Source organism: Ambystoma mexicanum, chromosome 12, assembly GCF_040938575.1.
Source record: "Ambystoma mexicanum isolate Mex_15411 chromosome 12, UKY_AmexF1_1, whole genome shotgun sequence".
NCBI classification, from domain to species: domain Eukaryota; kingdom Metazoa; phylum Chordata; class Amphibia; order Caudata; family Ambystomatidae; genus Ambystoma; species Ambystoma mexicanum.
The window spans coordinates 970015695-970040766 of record NC_090936.1 but is presented as its reverse complement, the minus strand read 5'-3'; the positions used below and the strand labels follow the sequence as shown (position 1 = coordinate 970040766).

The following is a 25072-nucleotide window of genomic DNA, read 5'->3' as shown; positions in this document are numbered from 1 at the left end:
ACATGCCACCTTCTCTGTGGCACCAAACAAAACTTCAACACATAAACTACTTTCTCCTTTTGTTTCAGGTAGGTGGAACACAGACTGCAAAACTCCTGTCCCACGAACTCCTAATAAAAATAACACGGCACATTCCTAGAGCATTATCCTTTGCATTTCTTGATAAGGCGTTAGTTTTAAAACACAGGCAGACTTTAGTTTTGAAAATAAGTGATCTTATAGGCACACTGCTTGATACATGCGGTTTCTCTGCACACGTGCAAATGCCTTTGTTTTTAGAAAACACTGATTTTTAAAGATACATGTGTGTGTGGCAAAAATACATGTGGCAAATAGCACCCTGTTTCCTTGTCACCCAAAAGCAGTACAACTCGTTCTGCTCTCAGGGTCACTTACTCACTCTCAGGAGACAGTGCATATGGTTCAATGGAAATTGCACTAGTTTGACTTGCAAAGCACTTCTCCCCCCAGCAACGAAGACCCCCACATTAATTAAATGCAGCACTCTGGTGTTCAAAGGCCAGGTCTAGGGAGTGGGGACAGTTTAGAAATTTTGTTTTAGGGCCAAGGGCACCCCCTTGTTAAATACAATGTTCAAAGAGACACCTTTCTGTTTTAAAGGCAAGGGTTGGGAATGGTGGCAATTACCAATTTGGTTTTGCAGCCAGGACACCCCAATTACTTTATGTGACTACAACCTTATTCCCGCTAGGAAAAAGGTTGGACGTTTCCAACTCTTCCAAGCTGCCCCCTGCGTCAATCAATTTAGGAATTAATTAAATGATTATTTTGTCAAATATGCAAAGGGTTTACAAAGTTGCCCCCCCCACCCCCTATTAAGGAAAAAAGATTAAGGCAGGCAGATCCCCCACACATTTAGTTTCAAATGGATCAATTCTACTTTCATTGGACCTCTGTTTTGGGGTGCTCAGGAGGGACAGCCAGGCTTTTCTGTGAACCCACAGGGTCTGGCCACTTCAGTCAACTGTTGGCTTCCCCAATTTCTCTCTCCCGGGAAAAGTTTAAGGCCTCTCAACGTTAAGGACTCTCCACCCAAGATGGTTGTAGGCAGCTGTCTCAAGATTCCCCAGGGACAGTTCTCCTTCAAGGTGTTTTGCAGCTCTCCTTCTAAGATGGTTTTTAGGCATGATCTCCCCAGTTCTGTCCCCTCTGCCCTTTTGCAAGGCTGTTTTACTCTGTAAGCCACCCCCTGAAATCCTGGCCTCAGGAGGTGTTAACTTATTAGTTCTGAATTTTCATTTGTCATTTATTCTCTTCCCCAAAGTCCAACCTTTCTCTGCCCTGATAAGCCCTTGGCGTTCTAAAGTGGAATTGATACAGAGTACGAATCCACCCACCAAAGCTGTCACTTAAACTTTTCAGATTTCTCATTCAAAAAGTCCCAACATGGCAACTTTTTAAAATGTCTATTTACCTGCAACACTATGTATATTTCTAAACTCAGCAAAGCATGGCGAACCAGGTGTAATGACTCCTGTGTTCACGCCATGTAGCATACGCAATTGCCGGTTTTTCCTCAATTACATGAAAATACAGTGATTATCAGCAAACCTTATCACCAGTTATGTGATACACTTAGCCACCCTTGTCCCACGTTTCAGCTTTTTCCCTCTTTCTGGGAAGCTGTGATCCCTTTTTAGCTTGGTACCAGAATTCTAAAATTCAGATTTGTATGCAAATTACCCCCACAGAACCTCCTTGAAATAATCCTTAATATGACACTTGGATGGCATTTCTAGCCCTTAAGATGATAGAGAAAATCACTAAAATGTGGTTATATAGGTAATACAATGGCAACATAAATGATACCTGTTCTCTCATTGATTCCACAGCAATTTCCAGTTCACATTAGCTCTTCTGAGTTTTATTTCCCTGATAACACGTAGTACATGGGTCTGCAGTTCTCTGGACTGAATGTTTGTTCAGCCTGCAATTAATCCATTAGCTCCCTTCTGTACATGGCTAATGGTCATTTTTAGTTTGGTGTTTTAGGTGGCGCTGAAAGAGCTACCTTTAAGCCGAAACTACTGTCATTAAATTAAGAGCTTTAAATGAGGGTCTGTAATGCTTTTCAATGGAAATGACATTTGAGGAAGGATACACAGTTGTTTGGTTATGGAATCTATCCCATTCCATGTCCCTAGCCATGCTAATCCTTATGGCTAATCCCACCCTTTCTTGCCCATCTCGGAAATCTTTGAGCGCTGAGCTCTTCCATGGAGGCAGCCATGTTGGATGATAAACTGTTTAAAATAGCCAAAGTAATTTGCATTTTGAGATCTTGTTATATTTTGTGTTTGGCCTGAAGGCGTCCTTGTTTTTAGATGCATATTTTTATTTCCACACATATTTTAAATCTCGATGCTGTAAGCAAAGTTTAATGAAGTGGCTAAATGAAATAGGGTGCAATATTGATAGGGGAGAAATGTGTAGGCCCAGCTGTGCCCGCCTACCCCGGGAAAGCTTTGTTGTGGGTGGGAGGGGGGTTCATTCAAGAGCTCTGTCAGTGGCGCATTCCAAGCATCCTGCCACTGCTGTGATATATGCTATGGTTCGTCACTCTCCTCAAGACTTTTTCCCTTTGACATTTTGGGATTAATGAGCATGACAGTGACATTTCCTTTAGCACTCGGGGTGTGCAAATAACTCACTAGTGGCAGGTAACTTCCTACTGTACTACTGAAACAGGAGGGGAGGTTTGCTCAGCCGATCTTAAATTAAAAGCTTGACGCTTCGTCTCACTCGCTCCCCTAACATTCTGTTGTCTACTTTTGTGTCCTGATTTCAGTCTTTATCTGTGGTTGTATTTACCAAAGAGCCTACAACAATCGGCCCATGCGTTCTGTGCAGTAGGAAAGGGACATTGGTTTAACTTGTTGCAAGATGTGTTTAAAGTGCTCTGCTTTTAACCCATGTGATCGGCTCACGTACTGTCGAAGTGTTTGTTCCTTCTTATTACACTGTTAAATATAGCACACTGTGCTAGTCAAGAAGCACATATGCACGTTGAACACTTAAGCTGGTATTAAGCACCAGAAAAGTGCAGATAAAACTGCTGGTAGTAGCCCGCCTGACACCTATTTCTTCATTAAAGATACACGTGCAGCAACTGTAGAGCTCAGAGGCGCTCCTTTATGTGATTTCGAATGTTTTGCTTCCTTTAGGACAATCGAGGCACAGGGTATCTAATAAATGCATTGACCCCTGAAATCTAAATATATAACAAAGAACAGGTGAGATTTTACTAAATGGGGTTCCAGGGTCTGTCATAAAAGGTGTCCCGCTTTCTGTATCTTTGTCTTCTTTCAAAGGTGGATTCAAACATTTCAGGTATGGTTACAATGAGGGGTTTTGTGGTGCCCCCCCAATGAACACAGGACACTTGACTAAGGTGAAAGTGTTTATTCTGACACCTTGCATAAACAGGGTGGAGTGGGGTTTGTCCAGAACAGGGGGCGTTACTCGCAGTATAGTCCTGATAGAACAGTGCAGTTAGCCTCACTACACTGAATGTACAGTGGATGGTATTTACATCCCCTGCCTGCTAGAGCACCCACAAGGTTTGTCATGAGCCATGGTATTACGCTCTACAGTTGGAGGGATGCGCCTGTAGAGCAGACATCAGGTCAAGGGCTGATTCCTTTATCAAAGAGGAGCGCGGAGGCCCGTCTGTCCTCCTGGTGCCTTGCTCCAATTCTGCCGGGCTTCCAGTCTATTGCACACTTCACACGCATAATCTTGCGAGATCTCGCTCAGCCGAGATCTTGCGTGATAGGTCCTCACACACCTCCTTCCGTTGGAAAAGCTCGGTCCTAGTCCACGATGAAGTCTGTGGATCTGGTTGGCTTCCTACTTTAACGTTGGGGTCGGTTCTGGTCAATGGCTGCTTTGGGGGTATGGGTGGTTATGTGGGATGTTTCGCTTGGGGTTTGGTCTGCTGATGTTGCTTCTCGGTGTGGGTCTCTAGCACGTGGTGTGGGACTCATGCGGACACCCTCGCTTTGGTTTTCTTCTACCCTGACATCCGTCTCTTGCTGTTGAGGGCTGTTGGATAATTCCCATGGGTCATTGTCATCTCTTATTCCAATGGAGGGGCAGGATGTTGACACCCTTTTCTTGTACATGGCCACCCTTTGAAGGTTCCATCTTTTCCTGTCACTGGTATAAACATGGTTGGCACCTTTCTGTGTGACATCTATGGCGTGGCTGTATTTGGAGACCGTTAAAGTGTCTTTGTGGGCAGGCGTATCTTCACCAAGTCCCCTTTGCTGACCTCCGTGCAATATGCTGCTCTGCGTTTGTCACTCTGAGATTTCATGATCTCTTTGCTCTTCTGTAATCTGAACACGATATCGCTCATGTCATTGTCGTCATCCTGTCTGACCTTGTGTAGCCACGGTGGTACCAGTGTGGATGTGGCACTTCTCCCTCTTAACATCTGAAACAGAGATACGCCTGTAATGGCATTTGGCGTCAAGCGATGCGCCGCCACAGCCTCTTTGATGGTCTTACAGGGACTCATGCCTGATGCACATGCCAGTTGTAAGGCTCCCTTATCAGTTCACTCTTTTTACCAGCCGTTGGCTCGTGGGTGATACAGGCTTGCTATTAATTGCTGGACATTGTGCTTCTTAAGAAAGCTTTCCATGTCTCTGGAAATAAACTGAACTCCTTTGTTCGTCACAATCTCTTTAGGGAGCCCTTCTCTTTGGAAGACGGAACTGAGTACTTCAATGAATGTGCCCGTGGTGAGGTCTGACACAAATTCAACTTCCACCCACTTGGATAGATAGTCCACCATGACTACCTCGCACTCGCTGTCGCTCGACATATCGTCCAATGGGCCAATGAAGTCCAGTTCTATTTAATGCCACACACCGGCTGGAATTTCTGTGGGTAATATGGGTGCTTCCCTCACTTTTAGCCGTTTGTCGCTGTTTGCGCATTCATGGCATCTCTCGATCATTGCCCTCACTTCTTGATCCACTCCGGGCCACCAGTGTGCATAGTGCACTCTGCATCGCGTCATATTGCTGCCTAGATGACCTGCATGAGCTCTACATAGTATCACTTTGCGGATGCATCTTGGGGGGATTACTTGGTCGCCTCTCATTAATAGGCCATCCAATTCTGCGATCTCGTCGTTGATCTTCCAATACGGTCGCAGACCTTCTGGGATTGCTCTCTCATTTGGCCAACCTTTGCAGGCCCATTCTGCTACTCAGCCCAGGGCATCATCGTGTCTCATTTCCTCCTGCCAATGAAACTTGCTCATTTCAGTCCTTGTTTCTTAGGTCTGCTATGGATGGTACAACGCATTCGTCTTCCAGGAAAGTGGTGCCCGGATACTTTGATCCAGTAACCTGGGAATGCAGTCCGCTTGGGCGTTCTTCCAGCCGGCAATATGAGTGATCTTGTATGTGTACTCTTGCTGTTTGGCAGCAATTCTTGCTAGGTGTGGCGTTGCTGTCTTTGTGCCACCGGTGCTCGACATGTGCACAAGGGGTTTGTGGTCGGTGACCAAGGGGAACTTGGTTCCCCAAACATATGACCTGAAGTACTCCACGGCCCAGGCGCACGCCAGCATCTCCTTCTCGACCATGGAGTAGTTTTTCTCTGAAGTAGACAGTGCTTTTGACATAAAGGCAACTATATTTTCAGTATCTCCCCTTTTTTGGGTGAGAGTGGCGCCCAGGCCATACTCACTGGCGTCGGTTATGTATGTTTCCCATTCGGGATTGAACGGTTTCAGATACGGGACATGTAGGATTCTCTTCTTGATTTTCGGTGAAGGCCTCAATTTGCTGCGATTCCCACGTGTACTCCGCTCCTTTCCTCAAGAGCTTTCTCAAGGGGGACGTGATTTCAGAAAATCTGGGATCGAATTTCGTGGAATACTCCGCAAGACCAAAGAAGGACCAGATCTCGTCTTTTTAGGTCAGGTCTGGGGCAATGTTCCCTCTAATTATCGTTCTCTATGTGCGGAACCGGTTGGCTGTTGTGCGCACATTATTTTCTGTGTGCGCAACTGACTAATGAGGTAAGCCACGTTGTGAGCTACCATCGCAGAAGAGAGTTTGGAAAGGAATTTCCTCTTCCCCGCCACTGAAATTCTTTAAAACAAAACACATAGGCAAAAATAAAAATATGTCATATATGGTTATACAGAAAACTCATCAACTAGTTCAAGACTTCGCTATCTGCCACAGTACTTTGCAAACGTACTTCTTCACAGAGACAGAGAAAAATGTCAGCCTCATTCTGAGTTTGGCAGCAAGTGGTAAAGTTGGCGGTAACTCCATTACCGCCAATGTTAGCACCACGCCAAATTACAATTTCGGGCCTGGAGGTAAATCCTATAACTCAAAGCTGAAATGGTCAGAATTGCTGCGGCAGTAATTCCACCAAAAAAGCCACCTTGAGTCCAAAGGACTCAATATAGACTCAACATGAATGGGGAATTACGCTGCCACCACCAGTTGTAATCGGCGGAAATTCATCCGGACCAACAGGGGGTAACAGTAATTAGTTTGGGGGGTATTCTGGTGGATTTACGCCGGGATACCACCCCAAGTTGTAATGAGGCCCTGTATGTTTTATGCCACTGGACAATTACTCATTTGTATTACAAAACACAAATATCTCTTGTCATAACTCATGTGGCTGTCAAGAAACTCGGACAGAATACATTTGCCGATGGATTAATGGCAATTAAAAGCAATGTGTCAAAAACATGTTGAAATGAGTTCATGTGCCGCTTTAATTAATTAATTCAAGGGCCAGGAGAACATTCTTCTAATAATTTGTTTAATGATAATTGCATCAGAATAACTGCACCTTAGAATACGATGATCCAAAATTCCTGTGCCTCTGCTTACTATCCACATTACGTTCTCCTGTGTGTAGTGATAACACCAGCCTTAGAGCTAAGGGACATATGCACCATGAATTTTTAATCCCTAAAAAAGGAAAATGTGCTTTACAAAAATGAGAAATAATGAACATATAATTGCTTCAACCCACAAAGCTCCACTGATATTTTTTAGAATTAGTGACCAGTAGAGCAGTGGCATAGGAAGGAAGGAACTCTAATAATATTAATGCCCGATCTCACAAGGAATTGTATGTGTAAAGAACTTCTTTTAATAAGGAGAAAGTATCTCTATTGGCAAAGCTAATTACTTTTTTACTCCCTGAAAAATCATTTGACTCCAAGTAGGGAGCAAAATCTGATTAGAGCCCTGCTTGTACCCCTGACATAGGAAGTGAAATGACAGGACACATAATTAAGTGTATAATTTTGCTCACCATTCCACACCATAGCCTAGATAAAATTAAACAAGAGCCTTACTTAGGGTTATTATGGAGCACTGTTGAAGAAAATCACACACATGTGCCTTTTAAGTTAATTGCATCAATTCATCAGAGATACAACCAATTGAGTGCCTTTTCTGTAACTATGGATCCCTCTTCTGTAATTCTTTGTGATCAGTTAAATAAGATGCAGGGAGATGCTAGAGACTGCACACACAGAACACATGGTTATATTGAAAAGCCCTCAGCAGTTGGGCATATGAAGAAAAATAATGTGCTGCTTTCTTCATCACCCACAAGGAGTGATGCTTCCACGCATACCCTTCCCCGGCCCCTGTGCTTGTCTCCAGTACTAGTTGATAGAGCATTGTAAAAAGTGAGGGATTGCAGCAGTAAACACTGGGATATTTGCAGACCCACACTACTTTGCTAGCAAGGCATATTTAAATTCCTCAACATATGATTTGCATTTTAAGAATGCCATGACTCTGCATGTACACAATTATTGTGCAGTGCATACAAGATTGTTCGCAACATACCCCATACTTATATCATTGTGTAGGACTACACAGATGCTCAGTGAAACTGTTTTTGCATAGAAGCGAGTTTCCATATAATGTTTGAAGGTCTATGTCCAAAGGAACTCTGAACACTTGGAAACGATGCAGATTGTGTGAAAAGCATTCTCCTGTCTGAATATCCAGTGCCATGATACTATGGACGAGTAATCCCAGGCATAGTCCATGCCCATTATCCATTGTAGGCTAAGTAAATGATATTGCAATGTTGCTCTCCACTTATAGGGTAATGTAAGTAATGCTTAAGTAGGAGACGCTAGCATCACATTTGTCTTTTCAAAATCTTTAGAGGGCAAATTAATATTTGAGTTTTATAATGTGTTAAGTTACAAGGAGGCCGCATCAAAGCACTTGCGTGACATTTGTACTAAAAAGAGGAAGTATGGGATTTGGTTACACATCCAAGTAGCCTGCTTACATACAGTCAGTATGCGATATTTGAGCTGGTAGTTCGATTATATGGCGTGGGTGACGCTTTTAGAAAGCCACAATGAGTAACAGAAATTCTGGCACGTTAACGTTATTCATGTTACAACAAACATAAAACAAGTGAATGTAGGTACACGTCTGCTAATTTTCCGCAGAGCCAAGAGAGGAATGGTCAAGGTTGTCCTGTAGATTCTTAATGCACTCTGGGGCAGAAGTTAGAGTCATAAGGTAAAACTGTGATAGAGTCCGGTTTAGGAGTCATGGGTGGGGAGGGAACATTGTTGGTTAATGTGTGCAGACATATCTTGGTTAGATTCTTCTGCTCATGGAGCCAGTTCTTCATATTTGATTTTAACCTCTTGTGTTGTATTTTGCTGTTAGGGATTTTAGGTGCATAGTGGTGTAATGCAAATTAGCAAAATATCAAGACTAGTTGCTTATTTTAAGAGAAAGACAATTTCAGGTAACTGCTGTAGCTTGTGCCTTATTAAATTTCTTTGAATAGGTGAGAATTGTCTGTGTGTGCTGCTAAAAATCTTCTGAGCGGCACCCAGAAGGAAGCTGGGCAAGCGCACATGCGCACAGCTTAGAGGGAACATTGGTCCTAACTGCATTTGAGAAGATAATGACAAGAAGGGGCTAAAGTGGCCTTATAGTGACCACAAAAGTGATGGGTGGAAGGTTTTGAATGAATCTGAATCACTGGCAATGGCTCTGGGCAACCGTCCACACCACCGTTTTTTAGCCCACCTGCGCCATTGCAAAAGGGGTCCAGCCATGTGCAAATCAGTCAGCTGCCGCCACCAATGGTAGCAGCCCAGCCCGAACTGCTAGGCCAGGTCCCCTCTGCACAGAAAACCAAGCAACCCCAGACATGTTTCGGCCTTGTTGGACCTCCTCAGTGAGGTGCAGCCTGGTTCCCTATGGCGCAGCGAGCAAGGGACCCACGTCTGGGCATACCCTGTCTCACATGGAGAGACAAACTGTGACCACAAAAGTGATGGATGGAAGGTTTCCAATGAATCTGAACCACTGGCAATTTTAAGAGAAAGACAATTTCAGGTAACTGCTGTGGCTTGTGCCTTATTAAATCTTTTTGAATAGGTGAGAATTGTCCGTGTGTGCTGCTAAAAATCTTCTGAGCGGCACCCGGAAGGAAGCTGGGCAAGTGCACATGAGCACAGCTTAGAGGGAACATTGGTCTGGGGCATCAACTATAGCTTGGAGCAGGTTTTTCTTTGGGCTCACTCCTTCCTTCGAAATGCGGTAACCCAGGTACTCTACTTCACATGCTCCAACAATGCATTTCTCGGAGCGAAGGTGGACTCCTGCACTCTGTAGCTTGTCAAGGACTTCTCTCAGCGCTCTCTCATGTGTTTCTGCGTCTTTGGCATACACAAGGATGTCGTCCAGGTAGTTTGATACGTTGTCGATGCCCTGCAGAAGTGAGTTCATCATTCTTTGGAATGCTGACGCGGCAGATGATAATGGGAACAGCATTTGTGTATATTGGAATGTACTGAAAGGCGTGATGAATGCTGTGAGGGAGACGTGAGGCCTTGTGTAGATCAATCTGATGGTAGGCATCACATATATCGAGTTTTGAGAAGATTTTTGCTTCCTTCATCATTAGTATAATTTTGTTGATACTGGGCAAGAGAAAACTGTCTGTGACCACCTCCAAGTTGAGGCTGCGTCGAACTATGCACGCTCTCAAGTCATTGGAGGATTCTTTCTTTATCAGGACCACCGGGCTAAGCCATTCAGAGCGCTGAACGGTCTCAATTGTGTCTTCATTGACCATTTTGTGTAGCTGGGATTCAAGGGCCAACCTCACTTTTGCTGTAACCAGCCTGACCTTCTGTTTGACTGGCACGGCACTGGGTTTTAGGCAGATTTTGTGCATGTCGTTTTTACCTTTTCTGGGCGTTTCGGAGAACAGCAAGGGGAATTCACTTCTCAGATCTGACGCTCCTCCTGTTCGGCAGTGCTGGGGTCTAACCGAATGCTCAGTTTGTGCTGGTCGTCCCATCCCAGTACTGCGGGACCTTCGGTCGAGAAGTAGACTTTTGTTGTGGTGCAGCTATCCCTAAATTTGAGTTTGGCTTTGATGTAGCCCAAGAGGTCTACGGTGGCTCCCACATAGACTGTGGGCTTTTGCTTGGTGCTTCTAATCTCAACCAGGTGGAATCATAAAACAGTGGGAGAAAACAACATCGTGACATGCATGGTGATGTTATCCTTTTTTTTAATATCGCCACATTACATCAGGACAATATGCAGCCTTTCTGTGCCACTCTTTATCCATTTATTCGGAATGTGGAATACCCAGGTGTCAGTGCATTGGGTACTTCAACATAATCAAACTTTCTGGCTGGCCCTGAATTCTACGTGCATTATTAGATATTATGCACACTTTGCCTTTCTTTGTATCCAACCTGTGTTCCTTCCAGATAGGGATGAATGGCATATGAGGAGGGGCACACACCCTGTAGGTGTTCTTTGGTTATCTTCCCACGCATTACCACCCAGTTCCTGACCCACCCCCCTCCACACAAAACACCTCCTCATGGAAACTCTTTCAGCTCGATTTAATCAAGCCTTTCCATCAAACGTTGCAGTCGAAGTGCCTGGCAGTGTTTTTTCAAAACAGTCTTCTGAGAGTTAATGACTTAGTTGGAGTTGTAAACTCACTAGTGGTGTAATAAAAATGTCTTTGCAGATCTACCTTCAGCTACTAGATTTATAAGCACTCTGTGTCCTTCACTAAAGACCTGTAAAAACAAGCATTGACAAAGCCAACAGTTTTAGCCTGTGTATAGGTATTAGGCATTTGCCAGGCACTGCTATTAGATAACCAATTACTTGCACTATTCTGCACCTGCCACCATCAATGGCCAGTGAATACCACTATGGCTATGCCTGGCATGTGCCTTTCATATGCCTACAGCTCAAAGGCCCAAACTGTTTGCATTGCCAATACTTGTTATTGCTCCTGCCAGAGACCAAGCCCTTCATATCCCTTGTTCAGGGTTCCACAGAGTAGCAGGCTCAGGAATCAAAGCTCAAAGCCATCCATTTCCTGGATCCACAACTGTCTTTCTCATTTCACTTGAAAGAAATAGCCAATTCACTCTGTGACTTGTATTTTGCATGCAAACACTCACATGCATTTTAATTAATTGTGTCTCGCCGTCACACAGCAAGTCTTTTCCCTGATATTTTTATTTTAGCATGAAAACATTTTCCTTCATGTCTTCATTTAACTGCAAATGCACATGTAAGGCCCTTTACATGGAGTCAATTTCTGGGCTGGTGAATGCCAAGACATTCTCAGTTCCCCTGTATTACTCTCCCCCTTCACCTCCTCCCACTAACCCATCCATCTTCTTGTCCTCTTTCATTCCTGTCACTCAATCTGAGGTTTCTCGCCTCCTGTCAAAACTCACCCAACCGCTGCATCTTCTGACCCCCTTCACACCCCTCTCATTCCCCAAATATACCCCCTCCTTATACCTTACCTTACCTTACCTCCTTCTTCAACACTTGTCTGGCTACCTCCACCTTCCCCTCTACTTTCAAGCATTCAACCATCATCCCAATCCTGAAACGGCCCTCTGCCAACCCCCATCTGGCTTCTAACTTTAGACTCATCTCTCTCCTACCCTTCCTGTCAAAGCTCCTCGAATGCCTTGTCTACTCACAACTCTCCGTCTTCATCTCCAACCTCTCCATCCTCCCCACCACCCAATCTGGATTTCGTCCTAACCACTCCACTCAAACCGCTCTCACCTCCGTTCTCAACTCCCTCCTTTCTGCTTGTTACTCTGAGCACTCATCTATTCTCATCCTTCTTGACCAATCCGCTGTCTTTGACAACGTAGATCACCCTCTACTTCTTGACTCACTCTCTTCCTTTGGCCTCAACAACTCTGTCCTTAACTGATTCACTTCCTATCTTTCTAATCGCACCTTTGCAGTTTCCTGGGGAGGCAGCACCTCCCCCACCTACCCATTAAACTACGGGTATTACCCGAATTGTTCATTTACAATTGTTCGAATGACACAATTGTTCGAATAATAGGTGTCCGAATTGACCTTCTGCACAATTGACTGTATGGTCATTTTTATATATATTATGGGTTGGGTTGGTGTAATAATAATATAAGGGGATTGGGTGGGGGTTTGGGGTGAGGGTTGGATTGGGTGGGGGGATGCGAGGGGTTTCCCCCTGCATATATATCCTAATTGACCATTTAAATTTGGTCAATTATGCAGAACGGTGTCCCACAAGGTTCAGTGCTCGGCCCTTTCCTCTTTTCACTATACACTTCTCTTCTAGCACCTATCATCTATTCCTTTGGTATCTCTCATCACTTCTACGCTGACGACACCCAGCTATTCCTCTCTTTCTCTTCCTTTACCCCTCACATCCATCTCAATCTTTCTTCCTGCCTCTCTGCTATTAAATCCTGGATGTCCTCTCACTTTCTCATCCTAAACACAGACAAAACAGAAGTCTTATTCTTTCCCGCTAATACCCTCTCTCACCCTTCCCCTCCTCCCTCCATCCTCTTCCCAGCTACCCATCTCCCCTCACGCCCGCTATCTCGGCCTACACTTTGACTCTAACCTCTCCTTTACCCACCATCTCTCTCACCTCCCAAGCCTGTCGCTTCCATCTCTATAACATCCACAAAATCCAACCATTCCTAACCTTTCATGCCACTAAACACTTAATTTCCTCTCTAATCTTCTCTAGGCTATTCTGTTACTCAGCTCTCCTTTTCGGTCTCCCCTCCTCACATCTAACCCCCCTTAAATCTGTCTACCACTCTGCCATCTGCTCTCTCTGCCTTCTCTCTCCTCACAATTCCAACTCTTCTTCACTCATCTCACTAGGCTGGCTCTCAGTTCACTCCCAACTTAAATTCAACTTCCACTCTCTAGTCTTCAAATCTCTCTATGACCTTGCTCCACCCTACCTTTCCTCTCTCCTCTCTTTCTACTCTCCCTCTCGCCCACTCTGCACTGCTGATCATTTCCTACTCTCTGTTCCTCCTGCACCCTGCGCCCCATCCCGCTTCCGCTCCTTCCAACTTCTTGCCCCTTTTCACTGGAACCGTCTCCCCCTCCCAATCAGCTCCTCTACCTCTTATTCCTCCTTCCGCTCCTCTTTAAAATCCTACCTTCTCCAAACTCCAACCTGATGCCTGTTCTCTCTTACTCCTCCTTGCTCTCCTCTTTAAAATCCTACCTTATTCTCACCTTAACCTAACACTCCCTTCTTTTCTCTCTCAAAACCTCCCTACTGCTCAAGTTCATTCATTTCCCTCATGTAAATTGTTCTGTATATTGTTGTTAGTTATTTGATTCATGTTTCATTATGTAATGTTTGAAATGTTCTCATTGTTGCTTATGTAAAGCTCTTTGGCTTAAAGCGCTATGTAAAAATTTAATAAATACAAATACAAATTTCACATGGAGAATGAGCCTTTCATTTTTCTGTGGCAGCTACAAGTAAAATTCTGCTGTTGTCTCTCAGCCAACACGGCGATGTGTCTTTTTCATGTCATGATGTTCGTTGTGTCAACTGCAGAAAAACCTGTATTGATATTTACTAAGCACATTTAACAGTATTTAAGTTTTTAAGGCAGGCTTTTCATTCACCAGTGGGCCTTTCAGGTATATTTCTTAGGGCTGTGATTGAACCCCACATTTTATAGACTTTCCGAGGAGCAATAAAAATAATCACAGGAACTCTTTAGAAATCCACTAACTTACCCTTCCTCTTTGCTGGAATCAGAATAAAAAACAAGTGGCATTTCAACAGCAATAATCGTGCATACGAAATTTGGTACCTGATAATCCCCTAGTAGATCACTATAAACGCATGGTGAATACAGACTAGGATTTCTCTTGGTTTTCTTGGTTTGTGATACAGATGTTTGAACCCCACACGCGAGTTGGGAATTTGGCCAACCAATTGTACAAGTTGGAACAAAGATGGATCCATAGTCTAGATACCGTCAAACATAGACTTAACATTTCTGTAGAGTGGAACAATCTAATATTGACCAACTAATTCCATCATCGGCTATGGATATCCATTGATATTTAATAAGTGCACTCCTACAACTGTCCCATAGTATGGGAATGAAATGCACTGTACTACATAAACAGCCCATGCTAAGCAACATGTGAATACGAAAACATGCTTATATTTGATAAACCTGTATGTTCTAGTAGACAAACTATGTTCCAGTGGTTGTAAAAAAAAATCCTGCACGGTCCTTTATGCCAACTTATTATTACAACATAAATCTATGCAGTATGTAATAGACCCAATTGTCTTGGCATCCAAATAGGCTGGCATTGGGATGCTGAAGTATCAACCTTAATAATTAATAATAATGCGCAGGATGAGTGAACAGCTTGTGAATAGTAGATTTGGGACACCATCAGAGCACATGTATGAAAGTGTCATTTGTGATGCAATTGGATAATGTATATTACATCTTTTAGTGCTTCCGAAATATTTTCCAGAACAGTGATTGATGAACAGTGGAATAATCCGTTTTCCTTTGTCTCTGACTTTGTTGAGATGCAGGCCCATTTATTCTACATGGTGCCCATCACACAGGTAAGGTACATCTCGAGATGTCAATATGGCCGCGGTTTTAGATACCTATTAGTCCCTCTTCCCTCTTGCCGCCCAGTAAACACGTAGCATGTGTTACTGAGCAACTCAGCACAACAACGAGAGTTCTGGCATACAGTGGTCCAGAGAGACTGCGGCTTCGAGACCACTGCAGTGAGTTAGATATCTATATGCATAATTTGTGCAGTTTACGCTCTCCTCCACCCGTTTTCTTGCCGGTACTCCACTCTTTGTCTATGCCCTCCGATTAACACTGGTGGACCCTGCACAAGCTTCTTCATGGCTCTCAAGAGAACTAATGTCCTTTTATAATTATATTTGTTCATGTATGGCATCCCAGTCACCATACGTTTCGGGCCCTCCACAGTGACACGCAGTAAGCATATACATTGGAGGTCACTTAGTTTATATACACAACAGGTGTCACCGGGTTCATGTAACATATACGCTAATTTCTTACGAGCAAGTGTAGAATATGGCAGACTAAGAGTTGCCCCATCTTTATATACAGATTTATCCTACAAAGGAGGATTGTTTTCACTACATACAGGAGTATTCAGGCCGTGCAAAGTACGGCGGGACACTGAAAAAAAGGCCACTGCTAAATTATTCAATTTGCCTGTAATCTACAGGTAAGCTGTCGACTTGTGCTTGTTACATTAGATGCATTGATGGTCTTGGAATGGTTGGATGCAGTGCTCACCACCTGTTGTCTATTTTTAAGATATCAGCGCATTATAAATGCTGCAGACAAAGAAGGGGCTATTGAAGTAACTCCTTTGAACGCTGGCTACTACCGGACAGGTAGGTGGTCCAGCGGTATGCATTTGACGTCCAAACGATTGGTTGACATCATTATGTGTCCCTTTTAATTCACATGTCATGCTCCCATATTCATATACACACTCTATTGTTTTTAATTATAGACACAGAAATACATTGACTAGGATTAAGTAAATCGATTATGGCCTGATGAAGGCAGCAATTGACAGGAACAAGAACATAAACTCCAGAGACAGCCGAAACACAACGTGCCAACTCTTTTAAGGACTACCTACATCACTGCTAATAAAGGGCAGGTCAAAAAACAAAACAAAGGACTAACACGTTTGGATTGATTCCAGAACAAAACATGTTTTCCTCTACATTGTACACACATTGGTTGGACCGTGGTTGGGTCTTAAAGTGCCTACTAAAGTCTTTTTTGTGTCTTAATAAGTAAATGTTTATGAGACTATCATCACAGAAAGTATGTTGAGTGATTTAAATGTTGTCTGTGAAATGTGTATAGATCACTTATGTTATTTTGTTTAGCACATGAATAAAACATTGTTTGAATAAACCACCATGAGAAACGTGATGGTTTAACAGGAAGTGTGAATGACATGATGGGCTTGATCATCATTTTTGTATATATGGCGATTACAATTACAGCAGTTTTATCACCAACACACTGCTGTAGATAGCAAAACATGCTGACCATGCATGCAGTTGATGGATTTTAACTTAAAGGGAAGAACTTCAATATTTAAATGTTATAACTTATAGCGCAATGAAGCATTCCAAATGAAGAATGTGCCATTAGCTCTCCAGTCCTCCTGCGCTTAAAGCAATTTTCAGAGACAGCAGTTAAAGGCTTATATTTTTGAGTAGAAGTGTGATTAATTAGTTTTTTCTTGTTTTGTATCCTATAATCTCATGTACAGTAACTCATTGAAAACTGTCATCAAAAGTAAATTGTCCAATTCACAATAGTTTTTTCATTCACAGTTAATAAAATTATCAGTTAACAAAGTTCTCAGTCGCCAACTCATTTTTTTGCACGGTGTGTTCCTTGTCAAAGCCTAGATTTCTCTATTTACTTTACTTTCTTGCTTGTATTCAAGTTTGCATCATTGCCCGATTGTACCACACTGAGTTCCATATTCCAAATTTTCCTCAAACAGTGGTCCCTTTTTTCTCCATAAATGTGGTCACGTCGTGGAAGTCATTGCAGTTGCCAACTATCAATAATATACCAAGATGTTACCAAAAAGCCTAAGATTCAGACACATTTGATAATTTTGCTTAAAAATTCAGTCTTGATGAAATCTACATAAATAAGCACATTTCTTAAAATATTCGATTTGAGACTCATTTTGAATATCAAATGCATTACGAAAAATGACTGCACAACAAAAGGTCACCGTCCTCTGTATGCCAATTTGTACTGTACAAGAGATCTATCCATTCATAACACATGAATAGCGTGCTGGGCGGAGCGTCCAATAAATAGTATGTATCTCATAGTTTGTTTTGAAGATGAGATGTGTGCTTTGCAGCAGGCAGGTGGGTGCCCCTCCAAGCGTTGGGAACCGGGGCACACGTGCTGTGTGCTCACCCATTGAGCTGTCTCTGCTGCTATCCTGTGAACACTTTGGCCTAGAGAATAGCCAACTACATGTTTTGATGAGTTACAAGGCAGAGGATAGACAGAGAGGACTGGGCAACCATCGGGAACAGAGACATTTGAGGGTTCTCCCAGACCCCTGTCCCACCCCTAGCATCTACTCTCAGATCCACTCAACTAATCCATTGTGGAATCCGACATATCAGTTGTATCCTGAAAGTAGAGTCCTGGAGAATACAGAGGCTGCTGCTCTGCCACCAATGGCTGCAAACCGTTAGTTAATATCAGCAGGCAGCAAGAAATCAGTGTGCAAACCCAGCTGGTGACCGACATTGTGAGTCCAGACTGCACTAAACCGCAGGAGCTCAAAGGGATCCAAGGGAAACAATAAATCATACCGCTGTAGGAGTTACAGCACAATGGGCCTCATTATGAGGTAGCAGGTAGCCATGGCGCTAGTAGCTCCATGGCTACCCCCTTACTGCATTCCGGGTCCGGGTTCTCAGAATAGGGATTTACCGGGTCATTCCAACCTTGGAGGACCTGGTAAATCCCCATTCTGAGAACCATTCCCCATTCCCATTCGAACCCCCATAGGGCTCAATGGGAATGGGGATGGAGCTAATAACGGGCCCGCTAATAGCAGGCCCGTTATCAGCGCCCTGGTCCCTTAGCGGCTCCCGCTAAGCGCGCCTGGTAAAACCAGGCGCCCATAGCGGGACCCGCTAAGGGACCTCGGACTACAGAGGTAATGGGTTACCGCCACCGGCACCCTTACCAGTGCCGGTAGCCCCTTACCTCCAACCTCGTAATGAGGCCCAATGAATCCCAACAGGATGAGCAGGAAGTTACGCAGCCTAGAGATCCGTGCCGTCTGATACAAGAATGGAGGTCGCAATGACATAACTTCATTGCAAACTGCACCATTTAAGTCACATAGGAAAATTGTAGACCTCACACCTCTAGACTAATCAAAGGGTCCACTCCTGACCCACATACTGCTGCATATCCCATGCACCCAGGCCAAATTACCAGCCCTAGTAGTAAAAGAGGGCTAGCAAGAGCAGCGGGAGGTGGGAGTTAGGAAATGGAATGCTCATATTTCCGCCACTGTCAGTGCCTGACACTGTTTCATCCGGTTGCTCCACCAGATTAAGATTAAGCCCTTTATAACGGACATCAATGCAGCTATTATCACAAGATCAACTGTTAGTAGTAAACTAAACTACAGAAACGCCCTTTTGATGGGGGCCCCTGCACATGGAATTGCCTGACTTCAAGTTGTGTAAAATGCTGCTGCCAGAATTGTGTCCAATGCAAACGTTCCCACATCACGCCTGTCTTGGGGAGTAAGGATAGCTCAGGGGCAACGCGTTTGTCTTGGAAAGGAAATTATAAATGAATAATAATAATAATAATTATTATTATTATTATTATTATTGTATTATTATATAATCTTGAAAAATCCTCATTGGCTACCAATTTTTCAAAGGGTTAATTTCAAGCCTCACAACTATCTATATGGGAAAGCGCCGGATTATTTTAAAGAACGTCTGCAATGGCGCAAGCTATGACTATTTCAATCACTCAGGTGGTGGACATGAGATAAAGTACAGAGGGAAGGACTGAGGATCACAGTCCTAAAGGAAGTTAAGGACATTGTTGTATGTCATACAGCAGTTTCTAGGGTTCCCATTGCCACCAGTGGTGCTTCAGCAAACCTGAATTGGTAGGGTTGTCATGTATGCATACAATTACCTATGCAATAATGTAAGGGCCCAGGGCCCAAGTTATAGGCACGAGCGAAGTGAAAAATTGCTATCTCCCTCCCGTATCTCCAGGTAGACGCGGGTACGACAAGATGGCGGAAGCACATCAGGCCGTGGCCTTCCAGTTCACAGTCACCCCAGATGGGTTTGATTTCCAGCTGAGCCGGGAGGCTCTGAAACACATTTACCTGACAGAAGCCCGGTCTTGGAGGAAACGACTCATCCGCATAAAGGTGAGATGCTAAACTTGCTCTCTTGTTCCTTTCTTCTTTCATACGCTTTTGTTCCTCCATTTCTCTATCAACCTCCCTTTACTAGCTTCACCTTTTCTTTCCCTTGTTCCTGTCTTTTGGTCTCTCCTTTTTGATATTCCTGCTTCTATTTCTGTCTTTTGTACCATCTCAAAGTGCACCTCTATCTCTCACCTTTAGCTAGAGATAGAGTGTGACAATAAAAGTAGTATAACTGTGCCCCCGATGGAGATAAGGGTGGCACCAAAGAGCAACACATATGTAATGATGCCGCCAATGAAGGTAAAGGTGGGACCAAAGGAGTTGGAGGTGGGGCAAGTAGATGGGCAGATGGATGGCATGGGTAGAAGAAAGAACTCTTGATGGATTTTTTATTTTGTTCTTTTGCATCAACAGACATATTTATTTATTTATCTATTTATTGGTGATGTATAAAGTACTGGCTGCAAGCACAGTTGCTTTGTTGCACCTGTGAGAAACCATAGGGTGTCTCACCCTCTAGTCCCCGGGATCTCTCTCTCGAGTGGGCAGGGCACGGCCATCGCCTTTGGATCCAGACCCTGGGGGTGGACCAGTGCGGGAGGATCACCTGGGTGAGGGGTAATCGGCAAGTGGGAATGGGACACTTGATGATGAGACACGTATCCCACCCTATAACACCTTGATTTGATTTTATTTTATTTTATTTATAAAGCGCAAAAAACCAGGCCCAGGGGCAACCGGGCGCATACTCTTAAACATGTTACAAAAAGCAGTAGTTACAGAAGTTACAAAAATATACAGCATATATACATGTACATACTCTTAAACATGTTACAAAAAGCAGTAGTTACAGTGAGTTACAAAAATATACAGCATATATACATGTACCGAAGGGTACCATTAACAGCGTATAATACAGGGACAGAGCAGAGAGAAAATGTATATTCAGTCCTGTACCCCACATGGAGTCTGGACTGTGTCAAGGTCTCATGAGTCTTGGGAGAGCAGCCATGTTTTAGCATTGTTCTTGAAGGAGTGGAATGATGGTTCAATTCTGATAGGTGTGGGCAAGGTGTTCCAGAGTTTAGAGGCCAGGACGGGGAAGCTCACCCCACCAGCTTTTTGGAGTTTGCATCTAGGCACGATGAGGCTGTGAGTTTGGGCTGCTCTGGTAGGTCGAGTGGAGGTGTGGCGTGAGAAGCGAGCGGACAGATAAGGTGGCGTGTTGTTGCTCAGACATTTATGAGTCAAAGCTAGGGTTTTCAGGGCAATTCTCTGTTTTACCGGGAGCCAGCGTAAGTCTGATCTGACGAGGAGATATGAGAGCGTCTCTGGATGTTTAAGGCTGCCCTTAAGGCATTATTTTGTACAGTTTGCAATTTATTAAGGTTAGACTGACTGGTCCCTAGGTAGAGAGCACTACAGTAGTCGATTTTGGCCATAACAAGAGTTCTGGAGAGTGTGATACAGTTGCTGGAGTTTAGGAAGGGTCTACAGGCAGTGATAGGTTTGCAGGTATAGGCCGAAGCTGACCTAACTGCATTTATTTGTCTGTTCAGAGAAAGCGAGGAGTCAAGATAGACCCCTAGCGTCTTAGTATCTTTGGAGACTTTAATGTCATTGCTGTCAATAATGAAGGACTTGTAGGTTTGGTCTAGTTTGTTGAGCCGATGATTTGATCCTAAAAGTAAGAGCTCAGTCTTATCATCGTTAAGGCAAAGTTCGTGCTGTGCCATCCAGGCCTGGATGACCGAGTAAACATTGTTAAGGGCTTTGGTGTCAGCTGTGTAGTCTCCTGTGATAGGGATGAGTATCTGGGTGTCGTCCGCATAGTTAGTGTAGGAGACACCCAGATAGTCAAGCACATCAAAGAGGGGCTTGGTGAATACGTTATACAACGTAGGGGATACACACGAGCCTTGAGGAACGCCACAGTGAATAGGGGAGGGATCCGCTGATGCCAGCGGTGAGAAGACCCTCATGGATCCATTGCTCAGGAATGAGTGGATCTAGGCATTGGCAGAGTCGGAGAAGTGGGCTGCGGATTTGAGATGCTGGCAGAGTATTTGGTGGTTGACCAGATCAAAAGCCACGGAGAGATCGAGGAGAAGGAGAAGAGCTAGCTTCCCATTGTCCTTCATTGACTCCATCTGAGTTTTCAAGTCGATCAGAGGTGACTCTGTGCCATGTTTAGGGCGGAACCCTGATTGTCTTAAGCCCAGGAGATTGTTTAATTCGAGGTAATCCTGAATCTGCAGGTAAACTGCGCGGTCCGGGATCTTGAGCAGGAATGGGACTGTAGTGATAGGTCTGAAGTTAGTTGGGATATTAGGGTCAAGGGAGGGTTTTTTGAGGAGTGGGATAACCCATGCATCCTTTAGGTTGTCGCGGACAATACCCGTCTTGAAAGAAGCATTTATGAATGCTGTAATGAACGGGGCTAGCTCATGAGATGCTTCCTTGATAATAGGTGCTGGGCAGTAGTCGCCTTGGCAATTGGAAGGTTTTAAATTGTTTATGATGTTTTCTACTTCGAGAGTAGTGAGTGGGGAGAAGGAGAAAGGTTTATGCGGATAGGTTAAATGTGTATTAAGTGTAGGTGTGGTTGGTGGTTGGTCACTGATTTTAGATTGGAGGGTAGCAATTTTACCCAGGAGTGCTGACTGAATATTGGTGCACCAAGTGTTGTCTTTGGAGCAAGAGTCAGGGGGGGCTGCAGGTGTCTCGAGTTCCTTAAGGATATTAAAGAGTTCCTTAGTATTGGACTGGGCTGACATAATGCGGTTATTATAAGAATCTTTTTTTGCCTGGAGTACAGCTTCTTTATAGTTAAGGGTGGCTATCAGAAGACTGTCCTTGTGGGCGTCGGAGTGGTGACTTCTCCAGCGTGACTCTGGTGTGCGTTTCTCTTTGCGTAACACTCTAAGCTGGGGAGTAAACCACGAGTTAAGGTGTGCTCGTTGTTTGGGTTTCCTCAGTTTGAGCGGGGCAATAGAGTTGATGGCTGCAAGCAGTGACTGGTTATACATGTCGGCTAGGTTGGTGGGGTCTGAGCAAGTGTTGGGAGCGTTATTTAGTGTGGGAAGGATAAGGGGGAGTAGTTTTTCTGTCGTAATGTTCTTTTTATTTCCAGTGAGGGTGGCTGGGGCGACCAAAGGCCTGGGTGGTGGGGCTGCTTCAATGCTGAAAGTGATGACATGGTGGTCAGACCACAAGCAAGGGGCGTTGGAGATTACGCTAATATTGCAATTGGTGTCACTAAGCCAGTCAAGGGACCGCCCTTTAATGTGGGTGGGTTGCTGTATGTGGTGAGTGAAACCTAAATCTGTTAAGGTATTAGCTAGGTCGAGGGCCGCAGGATATTAGGGTCTTGGTGTCCTAGATTGAGGTCGCCAAGAATGATGGTTTGGGAGTTGGATTTAGCATTGTTGAGTACTAATGTAGAGATATCATTCACAAAGGATGTGGGTAGACCAGGGGGTCTGTATATTAGGTGGATGGTAGCCGTTGGTTAACTGAGAGTCCGAGCTTGACAGAGAGTAACTCTGCAGTTTCCACCTTAGAGCTTGGGATGGTTCTAAGTCCTAATGAGTTTCTAGCGATGAAAGCAATTCCTCCACCTCTCGAGGTGCGATCACATCTGATGATGGAGTAATCAGTGGGGATGGCCAATGAGAGTGCCGGGCCGGAAGCCGCGTGCAGCCAGGTCTCGGAGATGGCAATGAAGTCGAGCTCCTTAGTTTTGATAAGATCAGCAATGTCCAGAGCATGCGCAGCTAGGGATCTTGCGTTAATCAGGGCAGCTTTAATTAAACCAACGTTGCTTGATGAAGCTGTGATGGTTTGAGGGTGATGGGGCGTGGGTGAGGTGGCCGTTTGTGGAGGCGGGCTGTGCGTATGAGTTTTGAGGTATGGGCTCAGGTACATGGGGTGTCCCTTCTTACCCATAAGTCTAGATCCTAATCTTAGGTTTCTAAGAGTGATAGGACATGGTTGGTTGGGTGAGGGTTTTTTGGCGAAATGGTCGAGCCATAGGGCCGGATCGTTGAGTTAGATGTTGTGGTATTGAGGTGCAGTACTTTGGTAGGTATCAGGAGATCTGTGAGAGGTGGCCATGGATGAGGTGTGTGAGGAGCTAGGTGCAGCTAAATTGGGAGGTGGTAGGTGTGACGACCTGGTAATTGACCGCACTGAGAGAAGTACTTGTAATGAGGAGAGCAGTGACCTTAGGGAGGGCCAACGTGGTAGCATGTTACCGAGATTAGAGAGGAAGGGCCGCCGGGTCTGTGAGGCAGTTATAGGTAAGCGTTACAGGCACTATTTGGCTAGGCAGTGTGTTAAGACGGATTTCTGAACTCTGTCCTGGTGGCGCAGAAGTTCAGAAGGCCAACCTAATTACTTGGAACAGGGTAACCTCTGGACAAGCCAGACCAATCAAGGTAGCGATCGCGGCGGTCAAGACTAGGTCTCAAGAGGGGTGAGGGTGACTGAAAGCCCGCAATGAGCACACAAAGCAAGAGCGCTTACAAACTACTCCAAACAGTTGTTATATCAAAAATAGATACACATTTATTTCAAGGCCTTTAAAACAATGACCGTAGCGAGAAAATCACAATAACACAGTATTAAGCCAACACATACCAAATCAACACAATATATATACAAATACACAGTCGCCAGCGTTTAAAGCACGAAATATGTAGTCCACCTGAAAGGAAAGGAAAACAGGCAGTGCGATAACGCTTTTGACTCAGTTCGCCTTTAGAGGCACCTAACTAGATGGAAGTCCGAGCCCTGCGAAGAGTGGAGCCTTGTGCTCAAAGTACCTGCCACGCCGGTGCCAACGGGCAAAAGGGGAAGCTCTTCGGAGGAAGTCAGGCAGTTCGGGTTAGTGCACAGCAGAAGGAGAACAGGTTCCGCAACTCAAGCGCAGCCTCCACAGCAGGCAGAAGCAGAGCGCGAGTACGGCCAAAAGGGTGCTGTTTTTACACAGCAGGGAAAAGCAATGGGATACTGCAGGAGGGCGACCAGATCCTAGCTAAACTACTCACCGGTCCCCGAAGCAAGCAGACCCAGGCTTCTCCACGTTAGTTTCAGCAGCTGGCAGGTTCAGAAGAGCAGGGAACGCCTCGTAGTCGTGTAGAGCAAAAAGACGTCCCAATCGACGAAACCAGCACAGTTTTGTTGCCGCAGAAGGACAACGGAGCGGCCGTGTGTATTCAAGCCAAATGTACACTCCTCCCTTCAGACTTGGGAACGCCAAGTGTACGAAGCGTGGGAGAGTGACAAGGACTCGAAATACAACACAACCTGGCGGCAGTTACAGAGCAGGACTCCCTGGTAAGCTGGTCAGTCAACTGGATGGCCCAGAGACACTTCCGAAGGCTTACTTGGCAGGAGATGATGAAGTCGCCGAGAATAGCTGTTCCTGCTATTCCAAAGGTCGAAGCACCAGTACAGGCCTTCTGGTTCGATCCAAGGAGGAAAGGGTTTCACAGGACGACAGCAGTGCAAAGGAGGATTCCTTCAGCGGGTCACCAGCGATTCCTCGGTCCAGCCTCTTGGTTGCAGGATACTTGGCTCCTGTATTCCTTCGTTCGTGAGAACTCAGGAGATCGACATGGTAGTGGTGTTTCCAGCTCCCTCTTATCCACGGTTCCCTTCGCGCCAAAACGGAG

General features: G+C 44.7%; 1 protein-coding gene across 1 annotated transcript in view; it reads left to right on the top strand.

Annotated features, from left to right (window-relative positions):
* Positions 1-25072, top strand: part of CPT1B (carnitine palmitoyltransferase 1B) — a 607650-nt gene that overhangs the window by 102727 nt on the left and 479851 nt on the right. The window contains exon 2 of the mRNA XM_069629453.1: positions 19234-19394. Coding sequence (XP_069485554.1) covers positions 19254-19394 — 141 coding nt within the window. The 5' untranslated portion in view covers positions 19234-19253. The remainder of the gene's footprint in view (positions 1-19233; positions 19395-25072) is intronic.